Source organism: Conger conger, chromosome 6 (assembly GCF_963514075.1).
Source record: "Conger conger chromosome 6, fConCon1.1, whole genome shotgun sequence".
Taxonomy (NCBI): domain Eukaryota; kingdom Metazoa; phylum Chordata; class Actinopteri; order Anguilliformes; family Congridae; genus Conger; species Conger conger.
In genome coordinates this window covers 51419774-51438745 of record NC_083765.1, presented here as the reverse complement: position 1 = coordinate 51438745, position 18972 = coordinate 51419774, and the positions used below count along the sequence as shown (strand labels likewise).

Genomic DNA, 18972 nt, shown 5'->3' with positions numbered 1-18972 from the left:
TATTTCTCAAACTTTAAAGGCATGCGGAGGACGTGACACACTATGGCTTATATAGGACAGGCTGTGACTTTGTGCCTAAACATTGCTCCGGGAAGAGCCATCAGTTTACACACGCACACACGCACTCACGCATGCATGCATGCCCACACACACGCGCACACACACACACAGCCCTGTACCACACCACACAGAAAGTACAAACCTATTACATGAGAGAGATCACGAACACTGCAGTGTTTTTAGACAATGAAACAAACTCGTATTACAAAGAAATGGACATGCCAGCGCTCCAGGGGTATTGGAAGGGAGAAGGGAGGGGCAGGAGAATGAAGGAGAGTGGCATTTGGGCAACATGGAATCACACAGAAAGCTGTACATTAAATATTTTCATGCTCAGAAGGTTGACACTGTAACCATGCTTGCAGTATGGGTGAACATGTTCTTCTGAATGCCAAGAGAAACTGTCTGAGGACAGTTCACTAAAACACATTTATTATTCGGTTTCAATGCACTGTTGTCTGAAATAAACTGAGTTATGATTTCGATTAGGTGAATAACCGTGAGTGTGAATCCCAAAATATGGTTACAGAGTCATACCACCGACAATTACAAGGACAACAGCAAAATAAGATGATAAAACAATAAGACACATGTGATTGCTGTAAGATGAAGCAGTACAATACAAATTAGACCATTCCAAGAGCACATAATACCGGTTCATGTTCTTGGTAACGAGTAAGTGCTGTTTGTATTTACAAAAGCTTGAAGTGCTGTGTTACATTTAATAAGACAACAGGCATTTTTTTCAATAAAACAAGTGTTTACCACACAAAATAATTGGTTACTTAAGTCAAAAATCATTGTTTAAAAACATATATTTAGTACATACTGTTTTTGGTCTTTTTTATTACGTTTTCTACAATTCTTTTTTAGGAAAAAGTTTTTAACTCTGGGTTAAAATAAGATCTTTTGTATAGAAATTTCACTTTGAGTGCACAAAACTTTGCTGTGATTGAAATGCATTGTAATGTAACATGCAGACCTACAAAAATGTACCTTTCTTTAGAAGTTCTTTACATTTGGTGATAGGAGAATAAAAGACATAGCTACAAATGCAAATAATCACATTTAAAGTAAAGAATAATCCATTCCACTCACTCAGAGAATGAAACGCCCACACGAGACTCTTACATGGTCTACTGTTACAATAATATTGTACACAATACTGCAGAACATTGGACATAGTATATTCAATTCATTTTCATATATAATAAATCAGTTTAGTGTTTGAATTTGTTACAGCGTTAATAAATCAGTAATTACGTATTTTTTGTATTCTTGTATTTATTTAATCATGGTCATTCCCCGAGGATTATCTTTCTATTTTATTCACAAACTAACAGAAAAATATCCACAATGCTGCATCTACATATAGGGCCAAAATGGAGAATATACTTTTACCATGGCATTGCTTTGTGGGCCAATTCATACTGTGACAAACCTGTGTTTATGTAGGGTTCATCCCGGTCAAATTCTTGCTTTCTTCTACTTAAGCTCACAAGATTAATCTATAACATAAAGCCTTCTCATAAAACATACCATGTCCTCATTGTGAACTCTGCCAACAATCTCATGTTTATGAATACACTGGACATCCTCCAGTTGCATTCAGATTAAAGGTTTGTGGGCGACACTGTATCTTTGTAAATTACCTTCACGTTACACCAGTGGAAGGTGTCAGCAATATTTCAACAGTGCCGGCAGTAACAATAAAACATCGATAATAATTATGGCTGACATACTGTATCAAAACACAGAGGGATGAAGACAGTGGTTTTTTTCTGATACAGAGGATAAGAAGATGTGGATGATTTGAGAGGAACATAAAGAAGGAGTGAAGTATGGTTGTATGAAGGATGGAACCAAAGATAGTAAAAAAAGGAAAAGAAAAAAGGCAGAGAGAGAGAGAGAGAGAGAGATGCATTTACTGTCTAAGTAATGTAGACTGTTACCACACTGATCCTTTTCATGTTTTTTTTCCAGTCAAGCAGGGAATTAGATTCAGTGTACTGTCTATCTGTAACAGACCTCAGTTCTGTTTATTGAGTCCAATTTATTCATTTCCAGTGGTAGCAATCATTTCTCAACCCAGTCCACTTCTCTCTGGGCTGAAATCCACTGACGTGTGAACAGTCGGGTCTCTCTCTATTGGGTATACTCTGCCAGCTGAACCCCCCATCCTACACTCTGGCCCATGAACCCAGAACACAAGGATTAAAGCAATAAAAAACAAAATAATCACAATGAAATATCCTAGCCACCAAAACTACAAACATAAGGAAACTTGTCATTGTAAGACAGTGTAAGAATACACAGGGATGAGAGAGAAACCAAGACTAAGGGTGGTAACAGTGTTCTGCTGAGACAGATTGGCCCAGGAACTGGAGTTCCTCTCCAGCTGGCCAGCGTCCACTAAGCTGGTTCCGAGGGCAGCTCCAGTGTCAAAACCAGCGTCCAGTGTGGAGCACTCCTGGGTTCAGAGCTGCACAGTAATCAGTCATCCGAAGCTCCTGAACCGGAAAACCACCAAGGAGTCCAGGCATGTGACTCACATTGAATCCAGTGTTCAAATTATAGCGCAAAACATTACCAGTGTTACCTCGGCTTTTCTGCCCATCAGTGTCAGACTAGAGCGATCCAGTTATCACATTAGCACGTTGCTCCAGTGTATCTACACAAGACAGTGGTTAACAGGTGTTCCAGTTATTTTCATGGGTAAGATACCTCATTACAATCCAGTGATTCTGCTTTCCAGTCAAAATGCAAGTCAAGCATTTTTAAATGGTCCAGGTAGGATATCCTCTTTTTTTTTCTTCTCAGACTCGTGAAAGCCAGCACTTACAGTCTTAATTGAACACTCACTATTGTCTACGTGGCCACAGTGGTGAGACTAAATAAATCCTTGTTTTAATCCCGATACAATCAAAACAATAGTCTAACTGGAATCTTTAATATACACTCAGTGATCACTTTATCAGGTAGACCTGTACACCAGTTTGTTAATGCAATATTTAATCAGCCAATTATGTTCGATCTGCACTTTGTTGTATGTCACTCTGGATGCATAAAAGCATGCCGACATAGTCAAGAGGTTCAGGTTTTCAGATGTCAGAATGGGGAAGTTATGTAATCTAAGTAACTTTGACCATGGAATGATTGTTGGTGCCAGATAGGGTGGATTGAGTATCTCAGAAACTGCTGATCTCCCGGGATTTTCATGCACACTAGTCTCTAGTCTCTAGTCTCTGCAGGAGAGCATCTCTGAACACACAACGCATCAAAGCTCTAAGTGGATAGGCTACAGCAGCATAAGTCTAATAAATACCTAATAAAGGGCTCACTGAGTATATATTTTGTTATACGAGCTCATATTTTATTTATCCTAATCATAACTTCAGTTCCAAAGTCCATCAGTAACATATATAAGGGCACTGATACATATAGCATATCCACAGTGAACGACTACAACTTCAGGCATTTGCATGGTTAATGTGAATCCTGAGTAAGCTGAGGGCTTAAGATTGTGATTCCTCTCCTGAGTAGGTGGAGTTGATCACAAATAATCTCGCAAACACAGTCTAGGCTGGTCTTAATTCACCAACAGTAAGTTCAGATGCTGTATTTGCAACTCCAAGTCACCAATTTGGTTGGAAAAGCTGCTACACTTCTTACATAAGTAAATGCAAATGCTTTGGATAATACAGTGAATTTATGTTTTAGGGCATTTCATTACCGTTTAGAAGATTTTGTATTTTTGCTGACATTGTATAGTACACCTAACAGTCCTGTGCTTGCCTGAAAATATGGGGCAAGCATGTACAAAATTTAATTTTGACTGCGTTTCCCCTGTTCTGCGGGGTCTGGTAGTTAAATTTCACAAAAACCAAAAGTAATCTACTTTCACTGAGCTGACTGCATTATGAAGCAAAGTCACATCCACTAAGAATGATTCTGACACGCTTGTTTGCGTGATTAAAACTGGGTCAGTGTGGTACTCATGACATATTGAATCTCTATGGCACCACACAAATGAATATAATCTCAATACCGCTTGCGTTTACTGTGCACAATACGCACAAGGACGGTTGGCAATGCAATGCCAAATGCAACCTGTTCATAATTTGAGTCCTATATCTCAATCTACAACCCCAATTCAAAAGGCACTAAAGAGGCCGACAAGTCCAAATTAATTCTCTGCCCTACTTTCCTCGTCCTCTACTGAAACCACTGCCCCATAGACAATGTGCGGTCAGAGAGGACATTAGACAGACACAGAAAACAGAGGTTTGGTACACGATGTGCCACAGGCTATTCCAGTACATTTTGTACCAGTGGTTCAGTGAGTTATTCAGTCTGGCACGCTACGCATGCTATGCTCGCTACACCCTGCCTATAACTGGCAGTTGCTAAGGCACTTTCCAGAGTTATCAGTCCAACCGACGTTCATAAGACAGTCATTGGGAATGTCACGGTTACAGTATACACGCATAATAAACAATATTTAGAATCAAAGACGGGACAGAATGCTACGGTAAAATACACAGCCTAAGTTCCGAGAAACTGGCATTGCATCGTAAGACATTTACGTAACGCATTACTGAGGACGTGATGAACAGGCTTGAGTAATAGAGTGGTACTCTAGAGCATTACTATAGAGTAGCATTGCAGTGAGACTCAGGTTGATTATCTGCTTCATACGTCATATGTTACAAAGCAAGAATCTTCTTAGAAACAACAACAGAGGTCGCACAAAACTTTGCGTCCTTGCGGGGAAATACATAAGGCTGAATCTGAGGGGCCATATGTGTAATGCGCAATTTTTTTCTTTCGTTTTTTTTTCTATAAAATATCTTTTTAAAAAAACAAACCAAAAATAGAAGAGTTAAAACATTTAACATACTGCATGTCATTCGATCCCCTGTTCAAAACTGGATGGGGGAGGAGTCAGAGAGACAAGAAATACAGGAAGTGCTCTTAAGTGCATGAAGACAGGAGATACAATGTGCACTGTTTCACTCCCACAATGCACTGGCAAACACCAACCCTCTATTTACACAAACCGCTGGCCTCATTCGCAGCTGCTCTGGAACAGGAAGTGGTAATCGGAGTATGGGCCCGTTCTTTTGTCTCCTTCATCCCCACAGCTTATTTCCCTCTGTCAAAGGCAAAAGGGTCAAAGGTCACTGCTCAGCATAGGACAACACAAAGTGGTAAATCACCGGATTAAATACGCATTTTATGGAAATATAAATAATACAAATATGAAATATGTTAGGGCTCCTGGTTTATTTATTTCTTTCTTTATTGATATACTTATTTACCAGGGACAGTGCACATCAATCAACATTTCAGTTTCCACATCAATGTAAATGTGCCAGAGTTAGCTAATGAGCTAATTTTCATCTGTGGTCCCTGGGTCCCAGTGTGGTCTATCTTACATATGATACGTTGTATGACTGACTTAGTGGTACACTGATCCGACCCACTGATGAACCAACACAAGGATGGCCGGAGTGTTCAAAGACACGTCCAGCGTGTCTCTTTCTGAACAGGCAGGTTCACTCACAGACAGAGCCACACGGAAGTGGTAAGTAATTTCCTGGAATGACTGCACAGGCACGGGCCACAGGTGCTCCGTCCCCTGGGAGAGAGGACAGGGGGAGAGATAAGGGGAGAGATAAGGGTAATATTACAATTAAGTCAATTATTACATTGGGTATGGAACCTGAGTGGATTTGATATACGGTTGGATCTCCTTGTGTAAATGCCATGCTGAAAAAAAACAACTCAAGCTAGGTTTTGAAACAGCTGGTAGCTGGTTGACCAGTTCAGACCAGCTTTGACAAGCTCAAGTTATGTTCCGAAACAGACAAGTTACCAGCACTCACTGGTTAACCAGCTCATACCCAGCCAGAACAGTATTATGACCTGTTTGGCCATGCTGGTTGACCAGCTAGACCAGCTTATGACCAGCTAGACCAGCTCAATTTTCAGGCTGGCCAAGGTGGCGCAGCTGCATTTTACAGCAGGGTCGTTGTGCTGTTACCTTGGTGAAGGCCACCTCCTCGCTGCTATTCTCGGTCTCGATGTGGTCGTGACATGGGCGCCCCCTGGTGACACTGCACTGTAACACCAGGACACTGACGTTGGAGCTGGGGGGGGAAGAGAGATTATGGAAACATACAATGAGAGAGACAAGAAATATGGAATAAAAACAAGTTGAAATCAAAGTAGACTGAAAGTAGACAATAAACCATAAATAATACAACTGCTATAAGATCAGTACTATAAAACTGAAATGTGGAAACGTGCGATTTGATGTCCGAGTGTCACACACAGAGAGATGTCCGTTTGAGTACCTCATGTGCAGAGTGATGTGTGATGGAACAGTGCTGTTTCTATGGAGCGCTGCAGCGTAGCTGTAGACCCCCGCCCTGAAACACACAAGAGACACCATGAAACCACTAGGTGCACAACACTAAATACGGATGCTCTCAACCTTATCTAGCCTATTGGTCAACAGCATTAGGTACTCAGAGGCAATTGAGAGAATGAGTTCAATTTCAATCCGATTGTGTGCATTTAAAAGTTATGCAGGGTCAAAGGGCGTCATTTCCAATAACAGGAAGACGACACGCAGACTGAAGATAATGAATATGAAACGCAGTCTAAAGAACACAGACAACTGAACCCATTTGAAAATTCTGCATGGAAACATTAGTATTATCCCTCCCCCCCAAAACACACACACATACACACACTCACCTGCAGCTGTCAGGAGATGGACAATACTGTGTTATGATTGGTTGGTCGGTCTCCAAGATCCGCAGGCCTATCAGCAAGGGGGTGGGGCTCTGACCTACAACAAACAGCATTAACTGACATCAACACAAAGCCACTGAGCGGCTGATAAGGATCTGAATGTCCCTGTACCTGAGTACATACGTTGTATTTGGTTTTCTCAGTAAGCCTGCTTCACCTTTTCAATGTGAATAGCCGTGTCTCGACCATTAACAGCTTAAGTTTGCTCCTTCCGTGAGGGAAATGGACTTAGATGGAGCTTTAAACTTCAGCACTCCAGCAACCAAGACTCAAGTAACCAAGTGTATCGAGTCAACTTTAATGAACTGCTCTAATTGTCTAAAAGTTCAGAGTAACAACAAAAACCAGCAGAGCCTATGACTGCCTATGACTGCCCAAGTTGCAAAAATGGCATCCAAGGGCAAAATGCTAAATTATTGTTTTAGTAAAAAAAAAAGTAGTGCAATCAAATAGTAATCCTACGATGTAACAATGTTAATAGTGTTCCACTGCAAGGTTAGTACAGCCAGCATGTTTGGGTTGAAGTACAGGGTGGCATTTAATCAAAGCCCACCCAAAACTGACAATTTAATGCTTGGGAAACTATTAATTTTTCGCCTCACAAGTACAGTTTGGCATTTCGGGACACACGTGAATGTTGATTGAATACCAGTCCATTGCCTAAAACTGTGTGTATGCACTTAGTGTGTACAGTAAGTCACTTGCAGACCTGGGTGAAATACGTCATTGTTTGGGATTCAAATACCTTTCTGTATTGAAAGGGCGGCCTGTAGCGTAGTGGTTATGGTAAATGACTGGGACCCACAAGGTTGGTGGTTCTAATCCCAGTCTAGCCAAAATAAGATCCGCACAGCCGTTGGGCCCTTGAGCAAGGCCCTTAACCCTGTATTGCTCCAGGGGAGGATTGTCTCCTGCTTAGTCTAATCAACTGTATGTCGCTCTGGATAAGAGCATCTGCCAAATGCCACTACTACTACTACTACTATTGATCTTGCCTGGTGCAACTGAGCAATGAAAGAGGCCAAGAAAGCAGAGATTTGCACTCTTCGAAAGTATTTTATAGGTTCCAGTACATCAGACCAGCTCAGTACAGCATAGAAAAGTATTTGAATCCAAAACACAACAGTATTTTACCCAGGTCTGCTCTAGATAAGAGTGTCTTGCGGATACTGAGATGGGGGCGACATGGCTCAGGCAGTAAGAGCAGTCGTCTGGCAGTCGGAGGGTTGCCGGTTCGATCCCCCGCCCGGGCTGTGTCAAAGTGTCCCTGAGCAAGACATCTAACCCGCAAATGCTCCTGACGAGCTGGTCGGGGCCTTGCATGGCAGCCAATCGCCGTCGGTGTGTGAGTGTGTGTATGAATGGGTGAATGGAGAAGCATCGATTGTACAGCGCTTTGCATAAAGGCCAAATAAATGCCTGCCATTTACCATTTAAATGTCTGTGGTCGGGCAGGGTGTAAATGTCTGTGGTCGGTCAGGGTGTAAATGTCTGTGGTCGGTCAGGGTGTAAATGTCTGTGGTCGGGCAGGGTGTAAATGTCTGTGGTCGGTCAGGGTGTAAATGTCTGTGGTCGGGCAGGGTGTAAATGTCTGTGGTCGGTCAGGGTGTAAATGTCTGTGGTCGGTCAGGGTGTAAATGTCTGTGGTCGGTCAGGGCTTTTCGCCTGCCGTCTCTCACCCGCAGCACTCGCGCTGCGCTGTCTGCGGGACAGCTGCTGTTGAGCCCCCGGCAGGAAGTTGCTGACGCCCATGTCCTCCAAGTCCACAGGCGGGACTCTCTTGTCCTTGGTCAGGTAGGCGGGGGGAGAGGTGTGGCTGACCCGGTTCCTAAAGCGGCCTTCCTTCTCGACCATGCGGGACTTCGCTTTCTTCCTGGAGACGCCCGGCGTGGGCACGGGACTGCTGACACCTGCAGCACAGCGGGGTCAGGTGGACACGGACATGAAAACAATGATTAACGGTGAGCACAAAGACGGAAGCCATTTTGTCGATGAGCTCTTGTTGCATGCATTGTGGCGAGTCTCACCTGTGGTGGACTGGTTGATGGTTTGGAGCTGGCTATCGTCTGACTGGTTGCTCGTAGCAGTTGTGGAGACGCAACAAGCCGCTTGCTTGGGCAGGGAAGGGGAAGGCGGACTTGCAGCTGCACAATTCAAATATAATTAGCAAAATCCTCAATGGCATAACAGCAGTTATGTCAAAGAAAGTTCTGTATTACTAACCTTGTGCTGGCGGGGTGGGAGGCCTGGGGTTGTAAGTGGATTTACGAGATGAACCCAATCCTGAAAGGGACCTGAACGAACCAGAACACACACGGTGTGGGTTAGATGGGCAGAGAGAGAGATGCAGGTGACAAGTCAGAGACAGGCCTGGTCAGAAAAAGCGACATCTTTTACAGTGACTAACCAACAGAGATGTTACCCATGTTGAGGGTTTGTAACAGGTTCTCCATTTAATGCCGTTCCAGGTTTCCAGAGAGGCAATATGGCTATCCGATGTGGATTAAAATGTGGTATATCACTGCCAAGTCCTTATTTACACTTGGAATTTGTCCAAACACACTCTGCTTTTATACAGTAAGTGATGTACTGTACTGTAAAAGTGATGTTTTATACAGTAAGCTTGGGTTGTCAAGTAAGAAAACATGAAAGGAATAAAAAAACAAAAAAATAACTGGTTCAGACCTGTTAAGACTTACCTATGATTTGAAAGAAAGAGTAAGAGAGACAGAAAGAAAAAGACAGAGGGAGAAAAAGAGAAAAACAGACCTACCAGGGACACACAGACGGACAGAAGACGACAGTGGCAGTGAGGATGGGCGTCCAGGACAGTGAAAGAGTGCAGAGAGACACGGGGCTACAGGGGAGACAGGGGAGCACGTGAAGGAGACAGATGGAAAGGAAGAAGAGTCCTGAAAGAGCTGTTTCATGGTCTAGTGCCTTGCGAAGTCTAAAATTTACATGGACAATTTACACAATAGAAAAAATGTTTGACAACAATTAGAGAGGAGGGTTGGAGACATAGTGGCCATACTAATGCCCAGACTGTAATGGTTTCAGTTAGCAGACTATTCCTGCCTCAGCAAGCCATAGTATCTCCTCTGGTCAATGAAGCACTTGCAATCTGCTTCCTAAAACGAGTACATTCCTCCAGCACAATGGCTGCACAATTCAGCTGGTGGACTGCTCGATGAAAAGAATCAGGCCATAAGGGAAGAACTGGCTATAAGGGAAAAGCGCTAATGCTAATCTGCACTCTCCTTAACTGAGGGAGGATGCCGGAGCAATGAAACAAGCTAACAATGGCAACTGGAAGTTTAAAATACTGTAAGGGAACATCATTTTTATCTAAGTTCAGAAATTTTCTAAAATGTGGTATCTCCAATCCCACATAAATTTGTCATTTCCAATTCACAGACTGTAGTATATACAAGCGTGCTCATACACAGCCCTTCCTGCTGGCTCGGGAGTAAAGGCAATCCACAGTTCTCCTCTCTCCTGCCAGCAAACGGCTTCTTTTCACACCGCAGACGTAAGCGCAGAGCAGGGCAGGAGGAGCCCCGTCAGTACAGCGCAGAGCAGGGGTGGAGGAGCCCCGTCAGTACAGCGCAGAGCAGGGCAGGAGGAGCCCCGTCAGTACAGCGCAGGGCAGGGGTGGAGGAGCCCCGTCAGTACAGCGCAGAGCAGGGCAGGAGGAGCCCCGTCAGTACAGCGCAGAGCAGGGCAGGAGGAGCCCCGTCAGTACAGCGCAGAGCAGGGCAGGAGGAGCCCCGTCAGTACAGCGCAGAGCAGGGCAGGAGGAGCCCCGTCAGTACAGCGCAGAGCAGGGCAGGAGGAGCCCCGTCAGTACAGCGCAGAGCAGGGCAGGAGGAGCCCCGTCAGTACAGCGCAGAGCAGGGGTGGAGGAGCCCCATCAGTACAGCGCAGAGCAGGGCAGGAGGAGCCCCGTCAGTACAGCGCAGAGCAGGGGTGGAGGAGCCCCGTCAGTACAGCGCAGGGCAGGGGTGGAGGAGCCCCGTCAGTACAGCGCACAGAGAGTGCAGGGCAGGGGTGGAGGAGCCCCGTCAGTACAGCGCAGAGCAGGGGTGGAGGAGCCCCGTCAGTACAGCGCAGGGCAGGGGTGGAGGAGCCCGGTCAGTACAGCGCAGGGCAGGGGTGGAGGAGCCCCGTCAGTACAGCGCAGGGCAGGGGTGGAGGAGCCCCGTCAGTACAGCGCACAGAGAGTGCAGGGCAGGGGTGGAGGAGCCCCGTCAGTACAGCGCAGGGCAGGGGTGGAGGAGCCCCGTCAGTACAGCGCACAGAGAGCGACCGGCCAGCCGGAGTCGCTGGCTACCCCTCCCTCCTGTGTCCCCGGGCGAGGCTCAGCCAGTTATGCTCCGCTCCTGTGGGGCTGGAGGCCACAGTCCGCACCGCCCGGGCCGATTGGGCCTGAGAACATGGCGCTCACTCATGCACCGCGAGCCGCGCTTTTACCAAGTTCTGATTCATTTATTTTTTACAAAATAAAAGTCATGCAAAAATAATGCAGTCTAAGAAATGTCAGATAAAAACTGAATACTCGCAAGGATGCAATGTGAATGACTGAGTGGTCTGAGTGTGAGTGAGTGTATCTGTGTCCTGAGTGGTAACACAGACTGTTGCCTTTTATAAGCAGTGAAGTGTGAAATGAGCCTCATTCAATGTTGTGGGTGCAGCATTTCATTTGGACATACCCGTTTGTCTCTGTGACATCACCACGGTGATGTAGGGTCAGCACATAGAGGACAGACATGGAGATGACACTGCGGAGAGAATGGGCAGAGTTAGTATGCACATTCTAATCAACGTAAGAGATTGTTATTAAAGTCAATCAATCAACCAATAAATCAATCAATTTATTTCAATGAAACGCTGAACTGTGAATGCTTTCCAGAGTATAATATCTATTGTCATTCTAGTTGGAGGAAGCAACTAGAAAAAAGGATGAAATAACCAGAATTATTATCGGCGGCCTGTAGCGTAGTAGTTAAGGTACATGACTGGGACCCGCAAGGTTAGTGGTTCAATTCCCACAGCCCACAATAAGATCCGCACAGCCGTTGGGCCCTTGGGCAAGGCCCTTAACCCTGCATTGACTGTCTCCTGATTAGTCTAAAAAATCAACTGTAAGTTTGCTTTGGATAAAAGCGTCTGCCAAATGACATGTAATGTAATTATCTGGCCCCAGAGAATTAATCAACCCCCACCCCATTTACATTCCTGATATTATTTTAGTGACTTCTCCCCGCGCTCTCTCACCTGAAGGCCATGACGATGACGAGGGCGAGGATGGTGCCCTGCAGGAACCTGCGGCTGATGCAGTTGTGCTCAGGTGAGGGGCTCTGACGTCACACGGAAAGTCTATTAAAGCCTATTCTTTACTGATGAGTCATAATTCAATGTGACCAAGTCAAAAATGAATTACACCAGTCAACACTCCACAAACCCAATAGCACAGTTTACTATAACTACGCAGTACAATAAGGAGGTCAAATCACATATGATGAACCCGACACAAACCTTGCTCCCGGATTTGACTGGCCTTTTCTTCAATGGACCACTTCCTGTACGGCTGAACTGACTTCCTGATTGGCTGGAATTAAATTCAAATGTAATTTTAAGTCAGCTTACCCACATGCTACAGCTTGGCAATATACACTCAGTATTAAACAATATACACTCTGTAAGCACTTGATTAGGTATTTATTAGACTTATTTTTTTTACTTATTGGTCTTCTGCTGCTGCAGCCCATCAACTTAGAGGTTTGAGGCATTGTGTGTTCAGAGATACTCTTCTGCATACCACTGTTGTAATGTGTGTTTATTTGTGTTACTGTTTTGTCTTTTGCACCATTCTCTGCAAATTCTAGATACTATTGTGCATGAAAATCACAGATGATCAGCAGTTTCTGAGATACTCAAACCACCCTGTTTGGCACCAACAATTATTCCAGTCACAGTTACTTTGATCATACTTCTTTGCCATTCTGATATTTGGTCTGAACAACAGCTGAACCTCTTGACCGCATCTGCATACTTTTATGCATTTAGTTGTTGCCACATGATTGGCTGATTAAATATTTGCATTAACAAGCTGGTGTACAGGTCTACCTCATAAATTGCTCACTGAGTGTATACCATCACGCCAGCTCCACATAACCATAACACAACAATAAACTGTTGGTAGTATTACTGGTATAATTACTCAATTTGCCCTAGAGTAAAATCCAACTATGACCAGCATGAAATGACCAGCTACCAGCTGTTTCAAAACCTAGCTGGAGCTGTTTTTTTCATCAGGGTGGTGTTATATCTAGAATTGTCATATAACATGAATTGTTTGCGTTTGAAACCATATACTTAGCATACTACTCGTACTAAATTTAAAATAAAATCAGTCTGAAATTTAGTAGTAGTATGTCAGTATACGGTTTCCAACACAACCTTCTGACCCCCTTCACAGCAGTCTGTGCAGGGAGTTGTATGTGTGTGACTTCCTGCTGAGGTCACTTCCTGCTGAGGTCACTTCCTGCGGCTGACCTGACGGAGCCCCCGCTCACGGTGCTCTTCATGCTGTCCAGGCGGCGCAGTTTGGCCAGCTTGCGGCTCCAGCGCTCCAGCTCGTCGATGCGCGTCTCCAGGTTATCCGTCAGCTTGCACAGCTCCTTCACCGCGCCCACGTTCTCCATGAATATGCGGTCCTGCGGAGGCAGGGTGAGGATGAGGAAGGACAGACACACGCAGACACGCACGCGCACACGTGTCTGCGTCTGGGGGTGTGGCACGGTAAATGGTCGGCATTTATATAGCGCCTTTATCCAAAGCGCTGTACAATTCATGCGGCTCATTCACCCATTCATACACACACACACACTCACACACCAACGGCAACTGGCTGCCATGCAAGGCACCAACCAGCTTGCTTGCTCAGGGACACTTCACTTTGACACGCCCAGGGCGGGATCGAACCGGCGACCTGCCAGGCGACCGCTCTGACCTCCTGAGCTAAAGTTCCCCCCGATAGTGCACAGTGGCAGAAAGGCCCTCTCACCTTGTTGACCACTAGCAGGTTGGGGATGGTCTCCCCATTGGCACACACCACGTCACCTCCTTCCTTCACTGCATCTGGGAGAATCTGCTGCACCTCCTGGGCAATCACTCCTGTGCACCGATTAAGAGCGTTGTGAGGACAAAACAACGCCCCTCACACACATGCACTCTCACACGTGAAGGGAAATATACACTTGCTGAGCACTTTTTATCCTGAATACTATATTACTAATACTGGCTAGGGCCTCCCTTTGCTCTTAAAACGGCCTCAATTCTTTGTGGCATGGATTCCACAAGATGTTGAAAACATTCCTTTGAGATTCTGTTCCATGTTGACATGATTGCATCACACAATTTCACGCAAACCACAACCCAAAGGTATTCTATCGGTGACTGGGAATGACATGTTCATTGACATGTTCATGAAACCAGTTTGAGACGACTTTTGCTTTTTCATCTGGTTTCTTCCATCTCTAATTGGTTGCTGTTTATAAGGTGAGCACAAAAACTATCACATGCTGTAGCTCTCCAGGCCCAGAGTAACTCACCCCTGTGCTAAGCAGTTCCATTCACCTACACAGTGGGCGACCTGTAGACTGCTTTCTAAGTGTTTGATGTGAAGAGCTGTGTGGTAAATCTTTGGGATTTACCTGTCTCAGCTGTGTTTTCAATGCCCACAGTGGCTGCAAACTCAGGCTTGTACTGATAATGCACCAGTCGCATCTGAGAGATCCGCTTCAAATTGTCTGTGGTGTCGACCTGACACAAAAAGGAAAAGGCAAGTGAAGTCAAAAGTTCAGGTGTACCAAGAGGGAGGTTTTAAGAACCCACTTATTTATTGTACCTCCAGGACACTTCCACAGGCAAGATGGAAAAGGACACACGGACAATCAGATACATTATATGCCAAAAAAAGAGGGATTTTAACACTTTATTCATCAATATGTAAAACTACCTAATTAAGGTTACATTTCTAGAACATCTGAGGCTCTGCTATAGAATTACCAACTTCTTGTCATGGCACGTGACACATAGTCGGATTCAAACAGCCACAGTTCCCCGGCCATTAGCCCAGAGCCACAATGGCCGCCCTCCGTGCCTCACCTCCTGGACGTTCTCCTTGGCGCGAATGTCGGAGGGGTGCACCAGGGAGCCCATGACCTTCAGGTTGCCGTGGATGACCATGGCTTCGTCAGGCCGGTCGGTGTTGATGCCCACTCGGCCGTGGTGGTACACTGAGTCTGGCAGCTGACCCCGCTGCCAGAGCACCTCGCTGTCACTCTCAAACTGCCCGGGGTTCGAGGCCTGGAGGCGGTGGTGGGAAGGTAGGGGGGGGGGGAGTGGAGAAAAGGGAGTATCAGAGAAACAGAAGTTCAGACGGATGCAGATATAATAACGGAAGCAGAGTGCGGCACACCTAAACATGGACACAGACGGTCATCACGTGTATTTCAGTTCATAGGATAAAGACAGACAACAGCTGATATAAAAGGTGCAATACTGCAATACGCATGTTCAAGGGCAGGAGGTCAAACCAGGATAGTTACTGTCAAAATTACCATAACAGACAAAACAGGCACAAAAACATCATTTACTGCTTACTGCGGTGAATAATATCATCCATAATGTCCATAAACATCCATAAACGCATGTATATACTCATGCCAATAAATACTATTCAGAAGTTCATCTCATGTAGCCACAATATTGAAAGTCAATAGGTAAAAAGAAATGCACAGGCATTAAAAGAGTAGAATAGAGGTAAACAGACAGACAGACGCAGACGTAGACAAAAAAAACACAGGCATATAAACGGAATGCAGACTGATGGAATTTGTCAGACAGATGGACAGACAGAAAAATGTAAAAACTGTAGATAAAAAATATATATATTTACACATTTTTACATTTTATTGTGTATTTCATTACACAATAAGAAAACATAAAAATGAGAAGTTATGGCATTTTGGTAACTACAGAGGTACAGAAGGTTTCATAAGCAACCAAACAGACACAGAAGATGGAGAAAAAGTCACAAAGTAAAGACAGATAGAAAGACGCGGACCAAGGTATTGAAACAGGCAGACATTGGAGAGGACGGTCAGACAGACACGGCCAGACTGACAGAGGTTACCCTGACGATGATCCTCTCGGACACCTGAGCGGCCACAGTGACGCTCTGACTGTGAGACTGAGCCTGGAGAGCCACCACCAACATGAAGTACCTGCACACACACGCACACGCACACACACACACACGCACACACACACACCCACACACGCACGCACGCACACACACGCGCACACACACACACACCCACACACGCACGCACGCACACACACACACACCACACACACGCACGCACGCACGCACACACACACACACCCGCACGCATGCACACACACACACAGACACACACACACGCACACACACATACACACACATGCATGCATGCACAGGCACACACACGCACGCACACACACAGGCGACACACAATGTGTCAAAATTTTTCTTTTGCAATAATTTAAACTATTGGGATCAATTTGACCCCAAACATAAAATAAATTAACTCTTAAAATAATAGAAGGGTTATATATGAATATGTTGTACAGGAAGTGTGTATATGTGCCTTCTCCCAAGTAGTGGCTAAAATGTGGCTCAACAACTGAAAGGTAGATAAGATTTTCAGTTGTTTTTGCCCAGGCAGTTTTATTACAGGCAACTGACCTGAGCCTCATCAACTGAATCTGGGGCGAAATTACACTGGAGTGGTTGTGTGTGTGACCCTCGCTCAGCGTACACTGGAGTGGTTGTGTGTGTGTGTGTGTGTGTGTGTGTGTGTGTGGTTCTGTGTGTGTGTGTGTGTGTGTGTGTGTGTGATGCTCTCACCTCTGGTCTGGGTTGGGCTTGCCCTTCTTCCTCATGTTGTTGGCCGTGGTCTCGCTGAAGTGCAGTCGCCCCACCGTCACCTTGGTTACCTGGTCCGGGGGCAGAGTCACCCTAAAATGCAAACGTCAACATTGATAACGGCATTTTCCACGCCTTTATTTGTAAAAAAAACGCTCGCTCTTTATTTCTTAGACACGCGCATACACGCACATACAAATGTTCTCTCTCTCTCTCTGTTTCTCACGCTCTTTCACTTTCGCACACTTTGCACTGAAACTCACAGCACCGGTTTGAAGGGTCTCTTGCTGCGGTCAGACTGGGACTGCTCCACGTTAATGGACTGGTTCATGGCTTCCAGCTGGGAGAGAGAACAGCCAAGGGGGCGCTGTGTCAGCGAGAGCACTGCGTCTTGACATTCACTCACTCTCAGCTCATCAATCACACAGTCAGATTTGACAGGATCAGTGAATTCAGATATCAGACCTGCTGAAAAAAAACAGCTCAAGCTAGGTGTTGAAACAGCTGGTAGCTGGCTGACCAGTTCAGACCAGCTCCGAGCTCGTCATGGTTTAGCTGGTTGACCAGGTCAGACCAGCTCCTAGCTTGACATGGTTTGAGCTCAAGCTATGTTTAGAAACAGACAAGCTACCAGCACTATCTGGTTGACCGGCTCATACCCAGCTAGACCAACGTCATGACCAGCTTGACCACGCTGGTTGATCAGCTCAATTTTCAAGATGGTCAAGCTGGCATAGCTGGATTTTACAGCAGAGAGTTTACTTCGTCAGCTCTTCTCTCTTATTCTTTATTTCTCTCTCTCTCTCTCTCTCCCCCCTCACCTTGACTCCGTTGAGTTTGAGGTAGAAGCAGTCAATGGGCTGCAACCCCTCGCTGGTCTTCACGTACTTTGGGTCCCCCAGCATGCCGATGTACACCGTCACCTGGAAGTGGTTCTTCTTCTGACACACAAAGGCGTCGTCCGGCACGGAGAAGTTGAAGCCCTTGTCGGCGTCCACGCGGTAGGTGGGCATCGGGCTAGACGAGACAGAGAAATGCGGAAGACCGTCTGTGAACCCACCCCGAAGAGGCAACGATGTGTAATAACATTAGGAATATGGGTACTGGCCCGCCATTTTGGATCTTTGAAGGGGGGGAGACATCGGGAGGTAGAGCGATTTTCTGGCTCCGGTTGTGTTGAGCAAGACTCCCAAATGCTCCGGAAGAGGCACCTTGCACGTCAGCCGTTAGCGGTTGTGTGAATGTGTGAATGGGAGCCTTTCATTGTAAAGCACTTCTGTAGCCGTAGTTGCTGGAAGTAGCGCTATATAAAAGCATTTCATTTACTGTACCTATCCTTGTTTTCGGTTTCCTGCGGGTTTTTATTCCCTGTGTGAATAAGAGCTGAAATCAACGTCATAGCCAACTGGGATATGGTCGCAGTGTAGCACAATGTCTGGAGCACTGGGCTTGTAAGTCAAGTTGGGTGGGTTAAGTCCGATTTATACTTTGTCGCACAATCACATGTGTCACAAGTGAAGCGGGACAAGTGTTGCACGGTGCATTTATATTTTGGCAGAGGGATGAAGGTTCTATTGTCTCTATGGTAACGAGACGTCAAACTCCTGACTGTCTGTTTACATGTTTTTTGTTTTTTAAAGACGTGTCCATGACAATGACAGTCGGTGTTCCATAGAGCAGATCCTGTCCAAAATACAATGCCTGACAGCATTGGGGATAGGAGACACAAAATTCTACCGGTGCGAAACACTGAGAAAAGGTGTCATTTTCAGTTGAAAATGCATCATTTTCAGTTGAAAATGCATCATTTTCATCATACGACACTTGTCACAAGGGCTCGTCTAGTGTATTGGAACCTACAAAATGCTCTCAAAAAGGGCAAACCCCACCATCTGGTCCTTCTGGTTTGTTGGCTCAGTTGCAACAGGCAGGATCAACTGAGCACAGAAGAGTATGTGAATCCAAATCAATTATGTATTTGACCCAGGTGTGGTCTGTCTGCTGAATGCTGAAATATAATGAAGAAGATGGAAAATGCACTTGTCTCACCACCTGTTATCCAATCCCAGAATGCTCACTCTCTTATGAAACAGCTAGGCCTCCTGCAACTATCA

General features: G+C 45.4%; 1 protein-coding gene across 1 annotated transcript in view; it reads right to left on the bottom strand.

Annotated features, from left to right (window-relative positions):
* Positions 1–5109: 5109 nt before the first annotated feature.
* Positions 5110–18972, bottom strand: part of myrf (myelin regulatory factor) — a 50645-nt gene continuing 36782 nt past the window's right edge. The window contains exons 8-27 of the mRNA XM_061246960.1: positions 17680–17875; positions 17122–17198; positions 16841–16951; positions 16076–16175; positions 15055–15255; positions 14601–14709; positions 13952–14061; positions 13441–13601; positions 12421–12493; positions 12160–12242; positions 11595–11663; positions 9656–9739; positions 9106–9176; positions 8910–9026; positions 8562–8792; positions 6826–6919; positions 6420–6494; positions 6107–6212; positions 5627–5701; positions 5110–5215 (exon numbers count right to left, since the gene is read on the bottom strand). Coding sequence (XP_061102944.1) covers positions 5129–5215; positions 5627–5701; positions 6107–6212; positions 6420–6494; positions 6826–6919; positions 8562–8792; positions 8910–9026; positions 9106–9176; positions 9656–9739; positions 11595–11663; positions 12160–12242; positions 12421–12493; positions 13441–13601; positions 13952–14061; positions 14601–14709; positions 15055–15255; positions 16076–16175; positions 16841–16951; positions 17122–17198; positions 17680–17875 — 2230 coding nt within the window. The 3' untranslated portion in view covers positions 5110–5128. The remainder of the gene's footprint in view (positions 5216–5626; positions 5702–6106; positions 6213–6419; positions 6495–6825; positions 6920–8561; positions 8793–8909; positions 9027–9105; positions 9177–9655; positions 9740–11594; positions 11664–12159; positions 12243–12420; positions 12494–13440; positions 13602–13951; positions 14062–14600; positions 14710–15054; positions 15256–16075; positions 16176–16840; positions 16952–17121; positions 17199–17679; positions 17876–18972) is intronic.